General features: G+C 43.1%; 1 protein-coding gene across 1 annotated transcript in view; it reads left to right on the forward strand.

Annotated features, from left to right (window-relative positions):
* The window catches only part of LOC144109702 (uncharacterized), a 151,188-nt gene extending 128,710 nt beyond the window's left edge, over positions 1 to 22,478 (forward strand). Inside the window, exons 13-18 of the mRNA XM_077642527.1 lie at positions 4,634 to 4,761; positions 9,836 to 10,002; positions 11,410 to 11,938; positions 12,044 to 12,135; positions 14,654 to 14,712; positions 19,194 to 22,478. Of these exons, the coding sequence (XP_077498653.1) occupies positions 4,634 to 4,761; positions 9,836 to 10,002; positions 11,410 to 11,938; positions 12,044 to 12,135; position 14,654 (917 nt within the window). The 3' untranslated portion in view covers positions 14,655 to 14,712; positions 19,194 to 22,478. The remainder of the gene's footprint in view (positions 1 to 4,633; positions 4,762 to 9,835; positions 10,003 to 11,409; positions 11,939 to 12,043; positions 12,136 to 14,653; positions 14,713 to 19,193) is intronic.
* Positions 22,479 to 23,029: the final 551 nt, after the last annotated feature.

The raw sequence follows: 23,029 nt of genomic DNA on the forward strand, positions 1-23,029 counted from the left end.
ATTTGGGTAGATTAAAACTAGACTTAGAAGGACGCTATAATCACCGTTTGAAAGCGAATGGAGGTATAGCCTAGCCTTGGAGATAACCGTAGGAAAATTGGGCTTTTGTTCACTGCTGTTCGTTTGTGAAAGCAAGTAGTGGCGGTGGTGCCTCTATTTCTGTTTTTTTATTTTCTAGCTTATAAAATCTCCATTTTCGGATCAAGTAGCCCCTTTGTCATTAGAATGGCGGTACTCTGTCAATACTGGCCAACTTCGATTTGTTCCACGTCCCCTGTGGGAAGCCAGAATTGCATGTACTAGTAGCCATACATTGTACAGTAGAACCCCACTATAGTAAAGTAGCTCGGGTCAGCAAAAACCTTTACTATGTCAGGGTCTTTATTATATCAGGTTTTGGTCATGGCGTGGCTCTGACTATGCTCTCTGGCTGCTTAGTAAGCACGAAGTTTATAAGAGAAACACTTAAGAATACCTTACATCTTGCTCTTATTGTCCCTTTATGCGGTAATTATTTATTTTCAGTTATCGCATGTTATCACGTTTTCTGCTTGGTTTACATGTTGTGGAAGTACTGCATTTGCACGAATACAGGGTGGCTACAAATATAATGCCAGTTTGATTCCATGATCCAGTTTGATTCGAAAGCTTTGCATGATCAAGGCATCGTCCTCCGTAGCCTCAGCATCATTTAAGAGGTAGTAAAGAAACCCGCGCGAATCATTGAAGAGCGGCAAGACCGCCTATTCAGTGCCGCCGCGCCTCCGCTCCTTGCCGCTGCTTCCCCGTGCTTCGCGCTACCGTGCTACGAATGCACGCCCTCTTCTTCGATTTTCTAGTCTTCACTGAACTTTTACCGGCTTTCCTTTTGTAGCGACTCGCGCCGCCTTCTTTCTACGTTTTCAGCCAGCTTTACTTTTCCTGTGTGCGCCGCGCGCTTTGCCTCACGTCCTCAAGGACTTTGAAAAGTTGGCTTGTCCTCGCGGCTTTTGAGCTTGTTGGTGAGGCCACCTCAAAGAGCGCAGTTGTATTGTATTTTGGGTACCTATAGACCTCCTTCACCCCGTGACGTCACGAAGATGCGGGGGCGCTGATGTCAGCCGCAACTTTCGCATGGTAGGCAAATCTGTTTCCGCCTGCCCGTGCCTACCGCAGCTACCACAGCTACAGGCGGCTGCATCGTGCCTGCACACTGCAGTAGCGGCATGTATTGACCAGCTGCGTCACTGTTGGATCCGCGTAGTAGCATAAAAGGAAATTTAAATTAGCCCTGATGGGTTTCTCGCAGATAAATACCCCATTAGGAAACTGGCTAACAGGGAATGGGCTGCGGTAGTAAAGTGTGAAGTATGGGAGTCGATCGGCACTGCCACTCAATGTATGTACTTAATAGCATGCAAGTTACTGCGTCCATCTACCTGAACACCAGCATAGTGCGCATGTAACAGCACAGGGAAAAAAAAGCTCGTATATAGCTGCACCCTGAGCCGGTGTGCATGGGGCGCCGGCAGGTTCACTCGCCCCCAAGGAATGCGTTCTTTTGTTAATAGCACAGCATGTTTTAATATTTAATATTTACTCGAAAGTGTTTTTAATATGACTGACATAATTATTTGATTAGAGTAGAAGTCATGTAAGTTCTTGCGCGGTCATGTTGGCGTGCTTAGAATAGCGTATGCCTTAAGTGTGGTAAAAGCCACATGCTTTTTCATTGCATCATGCATGTGTCATGTTTCATGCTGTAGTCCATGATCGCGAAGCTTGTTTGGAAAGAAGCAGCTGCAGGCGTGCTGCTAATGGCCGATTCACACGACGGTTTGTTCGCCCGCGGCCCGCGCATCACGTGTTCCTGCACCACTAAAAACTGGCCTGCTATCCGATGACATCAAGCGGATGCGACGGATCAAAAGAGCAGACGACGCGCTGGGTGTACCACTGTCGCCAGATTATTTTAAAGCGTTTGTCAACGCTGCTCAAACTGGTTTTTCCTCCCGACCCATGACTGCGATTAAATGGTGCCGGCGCGGCCCTTTGTCCAATTCCTCAATGGCCTGGGTCGTCTTGCTAGCCGAGTCGATCACTTCGTCATGGTAGCGAACACAGTGCAGCTTGTCAAAACAGCGCGCCAGCTCAACGCCACTCAGCGAAATGCGGCAGCCAAAATACTGGCAAGAGCGGTGGTTGCCAGAGCTGGCGCGCGCATCTTCGCGGGCCGACAGCACGCCTCTCACTTTGGTGACGTGACGCACAAACATGTCATGCGCGGGCGGCGGGCGAACAGTCCGTCGTGTGAATCGGCCATAACAGACACGTAGCGAGTTTGAGAGGGGATGCGGCAGTGAAAAATGTATTTGTTATTTATGCATGCAATACACAAATAAATTCGATGCAAACATGAAATTGCTACGCTAGTTTTAGTAATGCGTTTTATTTTTAGCTCTACCTGATGCAGTTCTTTGGTAGTTATAAGTAACACCCTCGTCAAGTCAACCCAAGGTCTTAAATAATTGAGTAGAAAGTGTGCAAATTTTTTTTATGCCAGCATGTTCACAAAGCCCTGTTCTGTATGATGACGCTGTTAGTTCTTTCTTTAGATGATCATGTATTTATGCATGCATAGTTACATGAAAACGTTTCTTACAAAAGTAACTAGCATAGTACTGAACGTGTAGGAAAAAAACTCGAGAGATTTATTACACTCCTCAATGCCTCAGCAATCGTTTGCAACAAATAAGGTCATTCTATTTTCATGTGTTGCAAAATTACGAACGTGTGAGTGATGCCAATCAAAGAAAATATGGAAGGTCAGAAAACGAACCTTGAAGTTTATTCCCTCGTTTTTGGCCTCTTCGCTTGCGCTTTGGTCAATGAAATGCAGCACTGAACTCAAAGAAAGCCTCAAACAAATCAAAGAAATTACCTGACAATTTTCGACGACCACACATCTTGAAAGCGTAGTTTATAAATTTCTACTGAATATTTTTCTATAATTTTTTGACACGAAAAAATAAGAAAAGAAAATAATTCCAGAAATAAAAAATTTTCACCAAATCGACCAGTTTAACAAGGGGAGAAGTCGTCCTGGCTGGTGCGTGATCTTGCAGCTAAAAACAGCGCTTACGCAAGACAGGGGAGATCGGGACACGACAGTGTCCCCACTTTTCGCGCAGCGTGACACGTGTCTACAGACGGTGAGCGCACGTCGGCTGCGCGGAAACAATGCCAGCGCTTCCCGTCACTACTGTTCCGAGGTAAAATCATTCCGGCAAGTGCTGTGTGTCAAAAACTTATTTTATTCAATCCCTAGCATATAAATCAATGGCCAAAACGCTTTATGTTTACTACTAACCATATATACAATACACAGTTGCGAGCTATTTCTCTGAATACGTCACACGTGGCCAACGCGAGCTCATGTACTTCGAGAAATTACTAAGTTGAAAGCATCAACCATTGCTTTGATTCGCAGAAACTGAAAACGCGCCTACAAGCCTTGAAAACCCATACTCAACACCTCCCCGCGATGCCACTCCCTAGCCTTTTGCCTACCGCGAGCCCGCTAGCGACTGCAGTGCTACCTCGTTTGTTTGCAAACATGCAGGAGGTCCATGGGCCTCGTGATCCTAGACTTTGCGCATGCCGGGACGTCATCATTCCACATGAAATACATCGCCACAGCCAGGAGCGCTTTACTATAGTTGTTTCTTCAAAAAAAATCTTTCCTATGACCGAAAAAAATGTACATTCATCTATGGAAGGCAAAATGGGACCGTCGCTTCACTTTACTGTAACAGTTTTTACTATAACCGAGTTTACTATAGCAGGTTTCTACTGTATATGTATTATTCACATTCGTCTATTCTCTTGAGCAGGCTTTGTCTAACTGGAGGATTTGAAATTGAATTCCTAATTTGTGATAACTGGGATCATTTTTTACCTTTAAAACAGAAAGCATAGCAGTTTTTTTTTTCTTTGTGCTCAGCTTTATCGGTAGTTCAAGCGATAATAAAGGGCAACATCCGACGTTTTTCGAACATATTGAGTTGATAGTCCCCTCCCTCTGCCACAACAAATCGGTTTTTAAAATATAGAGAGGAACGATTTTAAAACAGGAAACCGAAACATGGTCTATGGCCAGCGCGTGACACAGTGGACATCATAGACATGATTAGAAAAACACTTATATGCACATTGAATGGCTAAAGTAGAGACTGTAAATGATGCTCCCCTTCATAAATAGCCTGAGACGTTCTTACAGAAGCCTTAAAATATTGTTAGTGAAGCAGGGAGTGGGCATCAACGTGCAGGGAATGTTCGTGACGTCAAAAATGCAGTGTTGCCCACAAATATCTCTTGATTGAGGCCATGGAAATGGCATACTTCAAAATCTATCTGTGCTGGCATGAAATGTTGCATGGTTGCCAAACCTGGTGGCAGTAATCAGGAACAAGAGGGGAAAACCTACAGTATAAGTTTCATAAGAATATGGTAACCTCTAAAAACTCCTGGAGCTGCGGATGGTGTCTATTGCCTACATCATGTTTTCTTCATTCTTATAAACCTTGTCAGTTCAGCACTGCTTTGCACAACTTGCAAAGTTGTGTTCTTATCAGGTTTTAATGCCATGTTTAAGGTGGTGCAGCAGACTTGACCAGGAACTCTGCAGCTACAGTAGCCCCAAGAGGAGGTCCGATTGGAGGTACTGAAGTGGCAGGAAAACCAAGGCGCTACTCTTCCCTGCGCCAGCGGCCACTTGCAGAGGTATGGTCTGAGTAGGTAGAAAATTGGCAGGAATTTTTTGTTGCTTCTTACTCTGCTGCAACTGAGTTCACAGAAAGGAACACTTTTTAACAGGCAGCCAAAACATTATGGGCACATGATTATTGCTGCCACCTGTTCTTTTCTGTGTTCACTTTCTGCGTCCCTTGGGTTTTTACTGAATCGTTTGCCTTGTTTGCATATGCCAATGATTTGTGAATCGGAATTGCATTGTGTAGCTCACTGGTCCTGAAGTAGAGGTTTGTGTGTCTTTTTCAAGTACTCGGAGCTCTTGCTTTTTAAAAAAATTTTTACTTTTCATGTCTGAATGTCAAGATGCCAAGAAGCATGTGCTTTGAGTCAAGCTCAGTTGACTCCCTTCAAGCTGAACCGGATGCAAAATCTGCTGAGCTTATTAAATCTGTTTAATATAAATTACCAAAATGTAAGGCCATGTAAGAGTATATAAGCACTGTTTGGAAACTAGGAATTAGACAAAACTTTTGATCAGATGGTGTTAACATGCAATCTATTTATTGGGCGGCCTGAAAGGAAAATATCAGAAACACGACATAGCAATTGCAGTCAACCTTTTAGTTGTCAGAGCTTTAGCTGCCTTGCGGTATTTTCTGTTTTGTCACTCAGAACATTTGTACATATGCACATCGAAGTTTTCGGAACAACAAAATAAAAAAAACCCTAATTTTCTCGCAGCCTATATGTGCTGACATGCATGGGGGAAACATTGTACAGGTTGAGCTGGAGAAAGCAAAGCACACTGTTCAGTTCATGGCTGCATGCTTAGAATTCCTAGCAATGAAGCTTTGTTGGCATTTTTGTGTTCTGAAAACGTTTTGTGGACAACTGTACATTCTTTGTAGAGGATTTCAAGAGAAGAATGTGGCTAATTACATGTCACGTGGTAATCGAATGGAAGCGCATTCGTAATTATGCTGTCAGTCTTTTTTTTTTTTTTAATGTCGTGGCTGCCTGTTGCATTGCCGTTCCTTACACACTGCGACACAATGACTCCACCTAATCAACCACTTGGAGTTGTGGAGCACTGGCATAGGAAGGCAAGGTTGCATTAGACTGCGCTAAAGTTAAGTTGCAAGGAAAGCATTTTTTTTTTTTGCATTGGGTCTTTGGGAAATCCAGCTATGGTCCCAAACTGCTCAACTTAACTCTTTCGTGACGTGAGAAAACAGGCCATTCTGAGAGGCCTTGAAAAAACACGTTTATCAAAAACTGTGTTCAAAACCCTAGTATGACATATACCAAAATATAGGTATATAAATTCTCTTTCATAAAAAAAAAATATTTCACTTAGATGTTCGAGTGTGAACTTTTGGAGCAAAAATATGAAGGCAAGGTTGAAAAACAAGGAATATAAAAATGATAATAAAATCTTAAAAACGTACAAAAATGTGGCATAATGCCTCCTTTCAGTCGAAGGTGAAGGCATGTCCAGGCGTATTCGATCAACTATCGACAATCCCATGAGCATTGTGTGCACAGTTAAAACTAAAAAGAAAAATCCTTCTAAGCAAGTGCGCAGAATCCCGTCGTGCAAAAAGATTTTTTTTCTTATCGAGTTGAAGAGCGTAACGGACGGATAGACGGACAGGGTCGCGAGCATGAGCGATTAAAGGCTTTCGCCTTAAAATTGCAACCACGCTGTAGCATCCCTGATATCAAGTTGGTCTTCACTATGGTGCCATGCTTAGGTTTCAATAAAAAGTCGACCCCCCCCCCCCCCCCTCCCCCTCCCCTCACTTCGGATTTTCAGATTACAAAAAAATGGGTAGACTTGCATTCGTGCACAGATGTGCTCAACTTTGCCATTGTTCAGTTGCCATCATGCCCACTTATCACTGTATCCAACATTGGGTACATAAATACGACCGCATTCACTGATGTAAAAATTCATTTCGAAAATGTTTTGTGTGGTTTTTAAATCAACTGCTGTGAGATACGGTACTTGGATGCCAAGCTTTCTTTTATTTCAGATAATTCCCTGGAAGGGTTCAGTTTTGGTGAACACGGCGTTTTGTAGCTATAGCTACTAAGTTCTTGTCCACTATTCATCGGCTCGATAATTAAACTCAAATTATTAAAAGGTGGCACTAGAGTAACCTTGAGGCACGAAAGGAGCAGAAAAATGTGCCGAGTACGCCGACTTCCCCGCTGCATCTACACGTTTGTAAGTTGAACATACATTTCCTTCGAGAACCCTTTTTCAGGAACCAATTAAGTTAATTAAGTTAATTAGTTGTCGCCGCCTAAATGAGTGCTTCAAAATAATAGTAGAACATTTAGCATTTTGCTGTGCGGGCACATTGTGCCCCAGGAGTGCGACAATTACGACAACTGCAGCCCTGCACTGAGGTTGTTTACATGGCTGTGCGCAAACAGTACTGCTTGTTTGCATGGCATAAAACGCAAGGTGGGTTCTCCTTATCTTAAATATTATGTACTCTTGCGCAGAAATTGCACATTTACTCATTTACACACCATGATAACACTGCAATAAGCGCGATGTTGCTATATCGCCTGCTTGGGAAACGCTTCGCATAGGACATCGGCGCTTCCCGCTAATTGTATCTGCTTTCTCTTATGTCACCAAAATTTAATTTTTAGATCGCTTCGGCTAAAAATACGTTCGGACATTACTTGAATTAATGAAAACAACCATATTTGTTCTCCACAGTCGTCGCCGATGGCTACTGCCGGCGGCCTTCTGCACATGCTATGCAGACCGGGTCACATATCGGCACTTCCCCCTTATTTTACTCTCGTTCTGCAATGCAGGCAGTCGTTGCTTTGAGGGCACTGTAGACAAACTACGCTCGACAGCTATTTTCAGGCGCTAAAAATTGCAAATTTGCTCTCCGCAATCGCCGAAATCGCACACCCGAATCCTGCGTACTCGCGAGGCCTCGTCACGAAAGGGGCCGCCGGTCCACCGTCAACCGAACTTCAAGAATATGGCAAAAGTTCCTCACTGATTAGTAAGAAAGTGTGAAGATATGATATGTAGCTGCTCGTTTTGCTTTTTTCGATACGGATATGGTACGCAGTTTTTCCCGCCATCACCTCACCGGGCGTGAAGCTTTCGCTCGGCTGTACAAGCCCAGTCGACGGCAGCGAGCAACGAGCGGCACCGTCGTGCGGCATTTCCTGTCCGTGTCGCTTGCCTCGCCAATCAATTCTATGCGCAGGCACTGATTGAAAGCACATCTTCGCTGGTGCACGCACATCGCGTATGTCGCCGTGGCTAGCATGAGGTCCAATAAGTTTTAAAATTCTTAAGTTTATAGAATGTCATACCAACTAGTCCCCTACCACACTCTTCTGGTTACCACTAAGCTGACTCCTAACATTACTACGATACGCGGTCGTTGATCGTGCTGGCGTCGTCGTCAGTCTAGCGTGACAAACGACGGCATTTGCATACCGACCAGCCCACCTACCTCGATCGCCGTCGCATCGGCTTATAATGTGATCGGACCCTACCTATACCGAAGAAAAACTGCGTTACTGTTGTTATCGCTTTTGCGGCACCAGTCACTCATATATGGGGGACAACTGCTACTTTGATCGCCCACAAAAATACAGGGATGAATGAGACCTCGCTGCGCATATTGCAGCAACGAGCATATTGCAGCATACGTTGCTCCGTGCATGCCCTGGTGACGTCACGAGAGCGTTCAATATGGCGGTCGCTGCCAGTGGGAGGAGTCTCCCGGTCTCAATTTCGATCGCAATTTTTGGTATATACAGCGCGTCCAGGGCAGCCAAATTTCGGAAATTGAATCATAAGCTCTTCTATTAGTTACTGAAGCACAAAACTGCAATATGAAGAGCGACCATGTCATAGCCCCTTTAAGACATTCTGGGCCAGAGCTGTGTGTGGGAATGTGCACTTGTCATAAGCCTTGCATATGTGCAGAAGTACTAATGGGCACAGAGGCAGGTGTGCCTTGTAACAGTGTCGGGTGTCCACCAAGACCTTTGGATGCAGATGAGAAGCACATTGTGAGGGTTCTTAGCCTGCTATCTCTGGTTACCTATGTCATTGTGCATCAAAGGAGCAACTGTAATAGCTTTTTAACCTCAGGTGCATCAGTTTTTTTCATATTTCGCCTCATTTAGGTGAAGCTGGAGTTGAGTTTAAAACGTCATAGAGAGAAAATTTAATGTGTGCTACAGTGGAGCAGTAGTCCTTTCATGCTTGAAAAAAAAAAGTACTTCCTGCTTAACATGAAGGTAGTGCCACTTTAACCTTAGAGTGTGTTTCTTCATGTTCTAGGAATACTCGGTCATAATATGGTCCATAGCACTGTATTCAACATTACAGCTTTCACCTTAGAATGTGCTAAGGTGAAAAGACAGCCGCTTGCCTGTTTGGAGGGAACTTGAGAGACTTTCATTCTCTTTTTGTTGGTGCTTTAAGACTCTGTAATATGAAATTGGCGCCAGTGCGAAGTGTGCCAGGCACAAATTTCATTTTGCCATATGTAGTTCTACTATCCAGCCAGCAATTGCGTACTGAACATATCCCTAAAAATGATTGTAGGTGGGTCAGTCGCACGAAACTGTTTTTGCCCGTCCAGTGTTGTTTTTCTTGTGTATGTCTATGTATGATGTCATGTGTCGTACCCCCACATTTGTAGTGCTTAAACACTTCGTTTGAAGGAAGAAAACCAACTCCACCGAAGGCAAAGTTTGTTACCTTCAGAGTGTTGTTTGGCACCATCCAGTGATGCACGGCAGGGTGTGGTTGATGGCAGTGGGAATTTGAAATTGTACAGTGTGTGATGTCACTCTGAGCTTCTCCACGCTCTTTCAATGCTGTTAGGAGAAGACTGAAATTTAATAGTTCATTACATCAGTTTTCAAATGCAAACTCTAAAAAACTTGGCACGCTTTACCCACAGCCTATATATATTTGAATTTTTAAATATCGCTGAATTCTCAAAAACTGGGGCAGTTGCCCTTTGATGCCATTCCCTTAGCTAATTTTTAAGGTTTTTTTTATTACTGTTGTGCATTGTATACTATTAATTCATTTCAGGAATGTGGCGATCCTTCAGACCTCCAGGGTAAAGTGTTAGGCATCGATGAAGACAAGAGTAACCCTCAGTGCACCACCAAAAAAGGGGCATTTCACCAGCATGATGACAGGCTAGTAGGTCATGGGGATGAGTCTGAAATCCCAGAAGAAAGAAATCAAGATGACAAGTGAGTGGTATATTCCAGCTTGCTTTGGCACAGCTATCTCATCTTGTATAATTGTGTTGTTGGCAGGTGGTACATTACAATTTTTTCTAGGCTGAGTCGAAGTGTTGGAAGTACTTATGTCATCCTTAACATGTTTAGGTGGTTCAGTGTCCTTTTGAGTGTTAATTTTGCATATTTCCCCACAAGCATAAAGTATGACGTGACGTGCATGTGCTCTTGTATGTCACAAAGCTGCAATCCCTTATTGTGATATTTTTGCGGGGACTATACCATCTGCACCAAGCTAGTGTAAGCCGGTGCAGCAGCAGCCACAGCTGGCCTAATTGCACATGGTGGCTTATCGCTTGCTGCTGATGCAGCCACATCAGATTTACAATAATTAGAGCTTAGTTGGTTTGAAATCTAGGGTAATTTGAGGAATTTGTACAATCCCATAATTTTTTTATAATTCAAACCGATGGCCTCCATTAGGCCAATTAATTTGAAGATCTGGCGTGTTATGCGGGAATGCCCGATTCCGATTTGGTCACAAACCCGGTGAATTGATGGTCCTTAAGAGCTGCAAGGTAGTGCCACAGAGTGATGCAGATGCGCAATAGGTGAAGTGCCCCAGCTCAAGTATTCCAAGCACAAAAACCGGCCCGCAATCTGGTTTGCAGACTGCTGAAGTGCACGTCCTTGCAAAAGAAAAGACGTGCTTCACTGCAGTCATGCAGGGGATACCACTTTCAATGTCATATGCTCTCGCTTCGTCAAGGCATGACCGGACTGGAGGAGCGATGCACTCGCTCATCGCTTCTCTCCAGCCTGGCCGTGGTCAAGGCAGTGTCTAGCAAGGGTGCTGGCATCAAAGCAGTGTCAGTGTATGTCCCGTGACTCGACCATTCTTGCTGTGTGCCCACGATAGGTTCACTGCGTGAATACTGACCTGTGCCGTTTCTGTGTGTGATGTGCCTTGGTTAGAGGTTCGATTGAAGGTATCTCGTTCCTGCAACAAAATTTTTTTCCTGAGTTCCATTTTATTGTTGTTCTCTTTTAATTCAAATATTTTTCATGGCTGCAATGACTTGAATTATGAGGCTTTATTGTACTTTTTTTTTGTAGAGGGTACCCCGTTTATTTAGCCTCTATAAAGCAAGAAAAGTACAAAACTGGGATTAGGCTGCACATGTTGACAGGCTTAGAATACTTGGAATTTGGCATTTATCCTCAATGAATGATCGAGTGCTTCATGTTTCAAAATGTTGCGTGGAAGTAGTAATATTGAAGGGGAGTGCAGCTTAAGTGTGTGGCAAACCAACTCGGGATGTGGTAGTTTCACTGTATTGAATGCTCTGTTGTACTTTTCTCACAGAACTACTGGTTGGCATTGTGTAGGTGATTAAGTGCCTTTGTTTTCCCTGGCAGGGGCTCACGGCGGCAGAATAAACTATGCCGGGATGAAGGTGTTTGGAGCCACGACATGTACCGCGAAGAAGAACAAGGGCCTAAAACAAGTGAGGAACTAGTGAGCATCTATGGTTATGATATTCGAACCGAGACTATGCCTCCTCGAGCTCAGAGCCGGCGACTTTATGGCCATGGCTCCAACAAGTATCAACGAAACTGGGAGGATGAAGAGGCTCACACCCCCCGGTCAGGCTCAGGACGTGGTCGAGGCATAAGTTGTGACCGCAGACCAAGAGGTGGTGGCCAGTTTGGGAACCCTCCTTCCCAGGATGCCACTCTGCATCAAGACCAGGCAGTGGTCAAGGTGCCGACCAAACCTGCGGCTTCCAAGAGCCCTTACCATGGAACACCAGACAACAGTCCTCAGCAAGGAGAATGGGAGCACTTAGCCAAGAGCTCGGGAACGGCCCGCTGGGATTGGGGCGAGTGTCCTTCTCAGCCACCCAGGACGCCAGCAGATACTTCATCAAAACAGCATGAAGATGAGGTAAAGGAAAACATATCTTCAGATCATGATGCCAGCAAGCCTGCGCCACAGTCGCCATTGAAGACTGCTGACCATTCTGACAGTGAACCTGCTGCGAATGCGAAGGCTATATTACAGGTGCTTTTGGAAAGACGACGAAGCAGGAGAAATGCAGAGAGAGACGAGAAAACTGTTCCGAAAGTTGAGCTTCCAAAATGGTGAGGAGCATGGCTATTTTTCTTTGTTGTGTGCAAACCCAGAAGACGTAGTCAACTTTAACAAGTTCTTGAATCTAAACTGATGACATTTTTTGCTGAATGCATGTATATTTGAAGGGTGACCCATAGCAAAACGGTTGAACAAGTTCCTCACTTGAGAAAAAGGTTACTAAACACTATGCAGCTTAGACAGACAGCTGTGTGCACTTTTGGTTTCTTGTGAAAATCTGGTGTTTTGCTATTTGTGGCTATGTGATAATGTTTGGTAGCTAAAGACTTAGGATTTGGGTAGATTAAAACTAGACTTAGAAGGACGCTATAATCACCGTTTGAAAGTGAATGGAGGTATAGCCTAGCCTTGGAGATAACCGTAGGAAAATTGGGCTTTTGTTCACTGCTGTTCGTTTGTGAAAGCAAGTAGTGGCGGTGGTGCCTCTATTTCTGTTTTTTTATTTTCTAGCTTATAAAATTTCCATTTTCGGAGCAAGTAGCCCCTTTGTCATTAGAATGGCGGTACTCTGTCAATACTGGCCAACTTCGATTTGTCCCGCGTCCCCTGTGGGAAGCTAGAATTGCATGTACTAGTAGCCATACATTGTACAGTAGAACCCCACTATAGTAAAGTAGCTCGGGTCAGCAAAAACCTTTACTATGTCAGGGTCTTTATTATATCAGGTTTTGGTCATGGCGTGGATCTGACTATGCTCTCTGGCTGCTTAGTAAGCACGAAGTTTATAAGAGAAACACTTAAGAATACCTTACATCTTGCTCTTATTGTCCCTTTATGCGGTAATTATTTATTTTCAGTTATCGCATGTTATCACGTTTTCTGCTTGGTTTACATGTTGTGGAAGTACTGCATTTGCACGAATACAGGGCGGCTACAAATATAATGCCAGTTTGATTCCATGATCCAGTTTGATTCGAAAGCTTTGCATGATCAAGGCATCGTCCTCCGTAGCCTCAGCGTCATTTAAGAGGTAGTAAAGAAACCCGCGCGAATCATTGAAGAGCGGCAAGACCGCCTATTCAGTGCCGCCGCGCCTCCGCTCCTTGCCGCTGCTTCCCCGTGCTTCGCGCTACCGTGCTACGAATGCACGCCCTCTTCTTCGATTTTCTAGTCTTCACTGAACTTTTACCGGCTTTCCTTTTGTAGCGACTCGCGCCGCCTTCTTTCTACGTTTTCAGCCAGCTTTACTTTTCCTGTGTGCGCCGCGCGCTTTGCCTCACGTCCTCAAGGACTTTGAAAAGTTGGCTTGTCCTCGCGGCTTTTGAGCTTGTTGGTGAAGCCACCTCAAAAAAGCGCAGTTGTATTGTATTTTGGGCACCTATAGACCTCCTTCACCCCACGACGCCACGAAGATGCGGTGGCGCTGATGTCAGCCGCGACTTTCGCATGGTAGGCAAAACAGGTTCCACCTTCCCGTGCCTACCGGCGGCTGCATCATGCCTGCGCACTGCAGAGGCAGCATGTATTAACCACCTGCATCACTGTTGGATCTGCGTAGTAGCATAACAGGAAATTTATATTTAAATTGAATGCAATTGTCCAATGTAGCGAGTTGTTTGGTTGTATGTCTTGCAGTGATTTACACTGCACTGTGCTCTCTGTTCATCTGTTTGGATGTCTGCTTTGTGCTGTTTAAACCTTTCAGTGAGATTTTTAATTTCATGTATGCATGATGCTGAGCATTCAGTGCAAGGAGAAGCTGCCTTTCATGCTTCCTTTTCCAAGGAGTAACTGAGCTAGGTTTCACTGATGCCTTTCACATATGAAATGCATACGTTTTTGCCACTGGCTTGGGCTTCCCACAGAATTAATTGTGTCGTGACTTTTTCTTTTTTTTTTACTTCCAACGACACGTCGAATGAAAGCCTTAGGGTACTCCTTTCTTTGGAAGCCTGACGTTGTGCGGTTCTTTTCTTTCCTTTTCAGTGAGAATCTTTAGACTTTTGGCACTCTTTGTCAACGTTATTACCAACCAGACAGATATCTCTGTTAAATATGTTTTTTTCCTTGTAAAGTAGTTTTGTATTGTTGCGAGAGTTAAGCATTGGCCTTGGTGTGCATGCATTCTGTCGTACTAGCTTCAAATGTTGGGAAAGTGGCTGCTTGTTGCAGTTGGTGATAAATGGCTATTGTTTTATTAAGCTTTTACGAGTCATTAAGTGAGATTAACCTTTTTCTGCATCATGCCAACCAGCATATACCCGGAAGCATGTGTGGGTGTATTTGTGGAATGTTTCTCACTCTGCACAGTGCTTCAGCAAGCAGAATGGAGAGCTACGCAGCCAAACAAGCAGAATGGAGAGCTACGCAGCCAAACGAAATCAGTTGTGATGATCGTAGTGTCTCATCTTGTTGATATTTAACAGCAGCCTGACATTCATTCATTGAAATTGTGGCACAAAAGGACATGCTTGAAGCTTGATGTCCAGATAGCAGTCATATATTCATGCTTTTATTTAAAAAAAAAAGCTTATTCTCTTGTTGCATATTTGCTTTTCATAATCGTAGAAGGTGCTCTACCTGCCACCAACATTATTCCCAAGGCTTGACAGCACCAGCAGTGCCATGTAAGTAATTTTATTGATATATGTAGTAGGAAGGGCTAATTACAAAGTTTTAACAGACTACGGCAGAAGTGATCAAATGTGTAAGCAGGTCCCCCCCCACCTTTTTTTTTTTCAAACATTCATGTCAAGAGTTTGTGCATCACAAAACATACTTTGCCCACTGTACTGAGTAAAGGCTGACAAAAACTTAACTCAAGCACATGCAAATCTATGTACTGAATACTGAAGAAATAATATTGCATGTAATAGTGACAGAAATTTGTTAGAGGTATCCAGGTACAAAGCTACTACCTGGCTATGCAGCTCATCTTCACGATTTCTGTGCTGTCTACAGCGACACAGTCAGAAAACTGCTTAGTGGCAGCATGCCACCAGCACAGCAAATGATACCAGACTACCTGAACCCACGTCATTCACACTACTTGGTACTCGTAGTAAAGGGTGTTGTATGAGCTTTTGCCCATGAAGTGGCCTGTTTATGGCAGCAATTTAGTGCTGCTGCGGTACGACGACTTAAAAAAAGAGCAGTTGGTAACAATGGGCCATAGTCTGCCGCTTATTCGGTCAATCCGATGTCCAATCACAACAGTAAACGGAATAAGCATTTCAATGTCTGACTTTCTTGAATAAGCCACCAGAGACATCAAAATTGTTGAGCTTATAATTTCTTCTGGTGCTTAGCTTCTTGTTTAGGTAACAAGAAAACAACGGGCTATTTTTTTATCATGGAGGAATTCTGTGCAGCAGTCCTGAATGTGGGCGGAGCTTCACTGCATACTTACTTTGTATCTGACTATAATCAAAATTTGCTGAGCTACTTTCTTTGCATTTGGTTATACTGTGTGTAACATATATATTGGTGTCGCCTGTCTTTTGTTTGAAATCAAAACAAGCTTCTCTATGACCTCCACTAATGACCTGCACCTTTGCTCACTTATAAGCCTGTGCTGGGTTTTGTGGGACAATAGACATCCATTTCTAATGCACCATTCTTATTGAAAATATTCCATTAGAATTTGCGCAAAGCAGAGAGAGGGATTTTTGCTGTAGTGCATCCCACGATGGTTTGAAAATGCTTTTCTCTCTTTCTTCACGAATATATAAGCAAATGCTGAATGTAAATTTTGAAGAGTCTGCACGAGGGAAATGGTCACTGACTTCAGCCTAGTCTGCATTTCATTTTGGACATAATATGGTAGAATCTTGTTGACACTTGCGATACACTGGTACAGTCATGGTTGGTACAAATTTTGGAATGATACAAGTTTATAAAATTCCCTGGCCTGAGTGCATTGCGTACAGCGAGCACAATTTTGGGCGAAGCCGCAACCGTACCCTCGAGCACCAAGCACTACCTGCACATTGCTGGCGCCAGTCGTCAGTCCCACTGTACCCACCGTGGGCAGTGAGTGGTGGCGCACGACCCGCAAGTTACCAACGTCGTGAGTGAACGGTGGAGCACAGCTATGAAATTTCGTCAGCCGCGAGCAGATCTGCATAAATGCATTCACTGTGCTTCTGCATATGAATTTTGTTGCGGGTGATATGATTATTTTTCACGACTCCCGTGAGATTCATACAGTTGTGATTCTGTTGTATTGGTATGATCTAAAAACGAACAAAATCCGCATGGGAAATGCGTTCACTCAAATCTATTTACAGCTGACTGAATATTTAGTGTTCCTATATATGCAATATTTGCAACCGCTCGGCACCACTTGATGTTTGTAATGAGTACGGCATACTGTGCAACTGGTAATCGCGGCACCCACATTCATATCATACATAGAGGTGCGGGAGAGTGTCCTGAATACCTCAAATATTGCACAGTGGACCAGGGAATTGAACATTTCTTATGAAACAGGGATTGTATCCCCGAGTCAATGCGTGGCCATGGCTGACTGGAGGTTATTGGAACAAGCCCCCTGTCCTCCGACGAACTCAACTAGGCTGTTGATGATGGTGATGAATCTATACTTAATAGAAATGTATGGAAATGCTATTGGTGTATCGTGGCAATTGAGGGAAAGACCTGCGACTTGGACAGTTAAGTGCTGCAGTTGTTGCAGTACTTAGAAGAAAGAATTGCTGCATAGTTGAAGAACAAGTGCAAATTTGTATTCATAAAAGCACTTCACACTAAAAGAGAGAATAGACTAGAAGGGAGCACACTAAATGCAACAGGACAGCTATTAGTGTCCCATAGACTGCAGCAGCACGACTTGCCGTAGAAAGTGCTCCATTAATGCAGGTCACTCAGCAATGCCCGAGCACATTACTGTGTGCTGTGTATTCAAGGAAGGGTGTGATTTAAGAGTTAGCCTGGATACTAAGTGATTACAAAAGTGAATGTATAAAGTTGGGAGCATGGAAACTGAATGTTGTCAGAAAGTAGGAAACAAATTTTGGAGTATAAAATGCATGAAAGGCATGAAGTACTGCAGTACTTATTTCTGGCTAAGCAAAAGTGCTTGCCCTCTGTTGCGAGGTGAAAAACAGACAACATCCTTTTCTAAAGTCCCATGCTCCGAAGGGTGCCAAAAATGGAAAAGTTTATGGCGCCATTGATTAGTATTCATAATTCGCTGCCTTTATTCCAAAAGATGAGAGTGCTGAAGGCGATATCAAAATTTTTACAGCTTACGTAAATGGAGATGTCTGTGGGTATTTCCTCTATTTTGCTGTGACAGCATGACCATTTCAGAGCAAACGCAGCTGCATTTATCAAAGCAATGGCAAGTGCATGCCGTGGGTTCTCTTTGGATGTCATGTAATGTTACTACTTCCATACTGAAGAACTGACCCTGCAGCCGAGAATGTTGTTACAAAAATATATTCAGTTCAATAAGGTGTAGACCCCATGTAACCAGTACATTGAGATTTGCTGTAAAACCCCTAGCAGCTTACGGGACTATAACCTGAAATCCTGAGAATTTTCTTTCATTGCTGCAGACAAATAATTTGGAAGAACTTTTTGTTGGGCTAGAAACTACAAGTAAATACTACAAACAGTTTCTGCAAATAGTTTGGTTCCTTGCGATTATGCCGAGTTTGTCTGGTGCAGAGTGGGCTTTTCTTTTTATCTAAGGAACTTGCAGCTAAATGAAATGACTTATTATTTCACACTACAGCGGTTAAATTAATCTAAATCTTGAGAATCGATAGATGCACACCCTGATTGGGTCAAACACTTGTGGTGGTAAAATTGAGCACTTCCATATTCTTCATTTTAAGCTTTTCCACTTTGCATTCTGTAATTCTAGACTGTTGCTAGCCACAAAATGTCGTTTGTGCCACACAAATTAACTTATCATTTTTAACATTCCTAATTAAAAGACTCAACCAGTAAACTCACTCATCATAGAATTGTTATCACTTAAGTACTGAAGTGTACAGCGACTTTCCAAAGGCAACAACTTATGCCAGTTTTCGCTCCTAACAAAGTTTTATAGCTGTTGTTATCAGCATATTTCACACCCTTGAAAAATAATTTATTGGTGTAGACTGGCTGCCATCCATGGTCTCTGGAAGGAAAAAAGTCAAATGTAGGCAACAGTAATTTACTTTCTCATTCCTTTAGTGTTTCTGCTGTCTTAGTACAAAAACTAATTGCAATGTGGTGCAGATTTAACCTGCTAAGCTTGTATAAAGGTACGCGATGTGGAGTGCTGTTATTGCAAATAGAATCTTTAGCATGCATTTTATACAGATGTGGTACTACACCCTGTGCCAGGATCAATGCAACCTTTTTGGCTGCAGAAGTAGTATTCATACCCATGTTTAGTTCTGTAGTGCAAGTACTTTGTGCACATCCAGATTTGGGAGTTCTACATTACTGCCTCATTAAGACTGAAATCTGTAATGTCATTCAGGAAGCGGTGGGTTCGACTCCCACTGCTGCCGCCCCTCCCCGGTTTTCTCAAATGGGTAAACGCCAGGCCTGGTGCTCGGCTTCCCAGGGTGCATGGCTTGGAAAAGGAGCCCGCGCCTTCAAATCCCAACACTGTGTTGAAAAGGGGGCCGAAGGTGGGCTTTACAGCATGAGTGGATTTTAGTTGTTTTATGGCAGAACCAATCACTAATCTGTCAACTCAACGGTTTGGTCTAAGACCCCTTTCCGAAGAATTTCACCCCAGGAAAGCCGAGCATCAGGCTGGAGGAAATCTTGAAACCATTAAAAAAGCGGCGAGTACACGGCAGGACTACGAACCCAGCACCTCCCGAATGCGAGGCGGACACTCTACCACGAGGCCACCGAAGCGGTGGCAAAGCATCGCATTAACTTCTTATAGAATTCCTGTGCACTATATGTTGCTTAGCACATGTAGAATCCATTAATCTCTGTTAATGCATGGTTAGAGTTGCCTCAAAATGACAGTGCAAGCGGTTTTGAAAAAGCCTTTATTTTGACCAATATAATATTAAAACATTTCTCTCTCTCTCCATTTTGCACCCGTTTTGCTTTTTTTTTTTTTTTGCAGGCATGCATGTGTAAACCGACCACTTCTGATTAATCTTCCAGAACAGGAAACAAGTGCGACACATGTCGCCTACCTACTTAATATTCATGTAATTTGAGGTTGGCTTGCAGAAAGAGGTAAGGTAGCATACTTCTCAGCAAGGTTGGACACATTCGTTAAATGGGTTGCACAAGGACCAGCTGCTTGTAATCGGCACTACTGCTAACTAACATATTAGCTGAAATTTTCATTCTTGTTGACAGTGCTAAAAGTGAAAGCATGAGCCAAGCCAGATATCTCATCACATTATACATTAACTTAGCCTCTTATTTAGTAATTTCCGATTGTTGCTATGCTGTAATCTGCTCTTATAGCTTTGTGGAGAGACTGTGCTGTTCATGTTTTGCAATATGTAAAAGATTAATAGGTACATATGCACCCTATTTCTTCTTTTCAGTTTGGATAGCAGTTCACTGAAGTCTTCACTGCCCCAGGACTGCTACATTACATTATTTGCTTATTTCGTTCATCGCTTTGAACTTGAAAACTGCGTGAGCTAGAAGCCAGTTTTTTTTCTCTCTTTCTGTGTTTTGTGTTTAATTTTGAAAAAGATTTATTTTGACCTTTATGTTGAACTTTACATGTATGAAAGATGTCTAGTTTGCAGTTGACATCTACAACTTTGTGAACAAAAATTTGCTGTAACTAATTTTTGTTTTCTGTGTTTCTAGTCAAATAAATTCTTGTACTCTAACTTACAGAGTAACTATTAATTGCTCTGTAGTCAAATATATTGCACTGCAAGTTATTTCGTGATAACAGAAGGGTGCCTTGTTAAATATGGTGTGAAGCTGTGCATTTGAAGTATCTTTGCAAGGTCACCTGCTGAGAGAGAGAGAATATTTCAGTCGACAACTCATCTCCAAGTGGTAGAATTAAGTAGCTGGGTTGGCGAGAATGGAGCAAGGGGTGGTAAATTAAGTGCAAGAGTGTGGTCATCTTGGTCCATAAGCTGCTCCAATAGACCCTTTGCATAAATGGCAAGCTGGTTTTACTGTGCAGCCATACCTTTTTTAAAGGGGACGTGGCTTCTATTCTGCACCATGTGGAAAGCCTACAGACTTGACACAATGTAGTAAAAGACTAGCTCAAAATCCACTGCATTCCTGAATGCATGAGAGTGATGTGATAGCAATATTTTTTTTATTTTTTAGAAAGCAGTTAGCATTAATATGTCTAAACTGTAAACAAGATGTCACCAAAATTCTACAATCCATCAAAATGAAAAACCAAGGTTGTTGTCGCACAGTGTGGAGTTCTGAGAGTGCAAAAAAAAAAAAATTAACAGGGTCAGAACAGCTTAAGCAGTTGTGAAGAAATCTGCTCCACGTGGAGAGCATCATTGAAAAACAGCAACAGAGAAAAACGGCGATTTTTCAAGCATTTCTCCAATATGCACTGCCAACACTGTTCACAAAACAATTTTTGAGAGTACTTCTCAGTAAATTTCAGCAAGGAAACTTCAGAGCAACACAGAAAACGAGGCATACGAGCAGATTTCTTGGCCACTTTTTGCGATTTGGAAACCACGTCACGCCCTCGTAGCATGGAAAAGGTGGCGATGGCAAAATTTCGAAAGCATTTGAAGTATAAAACATAAGTGCAGGTGGACATATCTCTGAAGATGCAGCAGTATTTAACCATGTAATGTCCAGGCACTGAAAATGGCAGTTAAAAGTTAAGGACTTCCAGGATTTCATCACTAATGCTCCTTTCACTGCAGAAATGTAAAAAACAGATTAAGAAATAGACCATTAGAGCATAATTAAATTGCGACAATTTTAATTATTTCTGCATGTTTAAAAGGTCAGGTGCACAGGTGTATGCAGTAAATCATGACCGAAATTCTAAAACTGCTCTATCAACTGCCAAGTACATCAGTACGGCCATCTGATTTTTGCAATAATGTTGGCAATTCATGTAGTTCTGCAAGCAGAAATTAAAATTATTCACGTCTTTACATTCTGCAGCACATGTTATATGCCAGGCATTACAAGGTTAATGCTAATGTACTACCCAAGACAAAAGTCTCCAGGAATTGTGGAGAACATTCTAGGTGCTATGTCTATCAACCATTTTATTTGACCACAGGCTAGAGAACTTTACTTCGACCTTCACTTCAATGAGTCTGGTCTTGAGACATCACCTAATAACAAAGGTATCAGCTTTGATTGCCACATGTGCGTCCCGGAGCCTTTTGTCATCACGAGTGTATCAAAAACGGGCCACTCCATCATTTGGGGTGGGAGGGGGGGAATGAAGAAGAGGTTTTGACAGTTCCTACAAAAGTTCTGTTATCGATCACAAGTGACAATGTTAAACCCATATAAGCATGAAATGGTTTTGACTCACTTTCTGGAGTTTGAGTGTAGAATGTCCCCAAAGCTTTTCAGAAATTACTGCACTCTGAAGATGTCCACCCTCCACAAATATGAAATTGTGCTAGTAGGCGTTGTGCTGTATTTGAACCTCCACTGGTAGCAGCAAAAGATGCAGCACCTTAGCTAGCACCACCGTCAGTGCATTACTGTGAGCAGGCGTTTTAAATTAAAAAGTGAGTTTAAAAATTCAAGGTGGTGCAGGACACAGTATTTATGGCATACCTAGTTGTTGGTGCTGTAGCTGTCATGCATGTAAAAAAGGCACTGATTGGGATGGATTTAAATGATGGTTGCATGATAGTATTCACAGACAAAAAGATGATGTCACAACAAATCAGCTCACCATCCGCTTGTTGAAAGGATTTACACAACACACTAGGCAGCAGAAGGAGGAAATTGTTTTCACAACAGGGCTTGCAGAAACACTGCCGTCGACCATGATACACACTCTAGGCATAGCCTCAAAGCACGTGTGCACCACTGTTTATGCCCACTCTCAAGAAAAGATGATGAGAAAAGGAATGGGGAACTCTGATTCTTAGGCGCTGCACTTCATTAATTTTACATTGACGTTTCGCCACAGCCACATTAGCACAATTCCAGAGTGAGAAAGAGTCTTGCTTTACCGATTCACATCTAACATGGACGATCACTGGTTGCAGCAAATCAGTAGCATTGCATCAAAATGCCCTTCTTTGTGCTTCAGTTCAGTCTGTCTTGTGAAACCTGTTTCATACTCGCGTAATTTGCGCACTTTTTGTCTTTAAATTAAAGCTGTAAAAAGGGGGTGTGCAAATTGCATTGAAATTTTTGAGCACTTCGTAAAAACTCTACAAAGGTCATTACGTGCAATATGTTGTGTATATTCTGCCTATACGTAGCCCCCCCCCCCCCCCCAAAAAAAAAGTGGGCTCTAAATACATATATGCATGAAGACACATAACCCCTCCCGCCCCACCCCGCGCATGCGTAGCTCAAAGCAGTAAACCTGAAACAATAAAATCGCGAAGCCAGTAGTGGGAGGCAAAGGCAATAACAGGCGATAAAATGATGCCCTCACATTCAGCTGACTAGCAGCAAACCGAACAGCTAATGGTTTGGCGGTTTCGGATTCGGGCACACGCTCAGCTGTTCATCTGAGTAAGCAACTGTCAGCACGAGCGAGCCGTGTAAGCGTGCACAATTTGTACCCTCGCCACTCGCAACTGCATGCGGCGATGTGGCCGCGCCAACCTTCCCAAGCCTGCCTTGCGCACACCCGCATACACGCTGGTGGTCTGGCGCAGCAGAGAGCACAAAATATGAGAGCAAGATTTTTTCTTTTCTTTCTAAATTCTAGGTAAAAAGTTGGGGTGCGCAAATTACATGAGTGAATACGGCAACATAAAGAAGTGTAGCCATTGCCACAGAACAAGT

The sequence above is a fragment of the Amblyomma americanum genome, chromosome 1 (assembly GCF_052857255.1).
Source record: "Amblyomma americanum isolate KBUSLIRL-KWMA chromosome 1, ASM5285725v1, whole genome shotgun sequence".
NCBI classification, from domain to species: domain Eukaryota; kingdom Metazoa; phylum Arthropoda; class Arachnida; order Ixodida; family Ixodidae; genus Amblyomma; species Amblyomma americanum.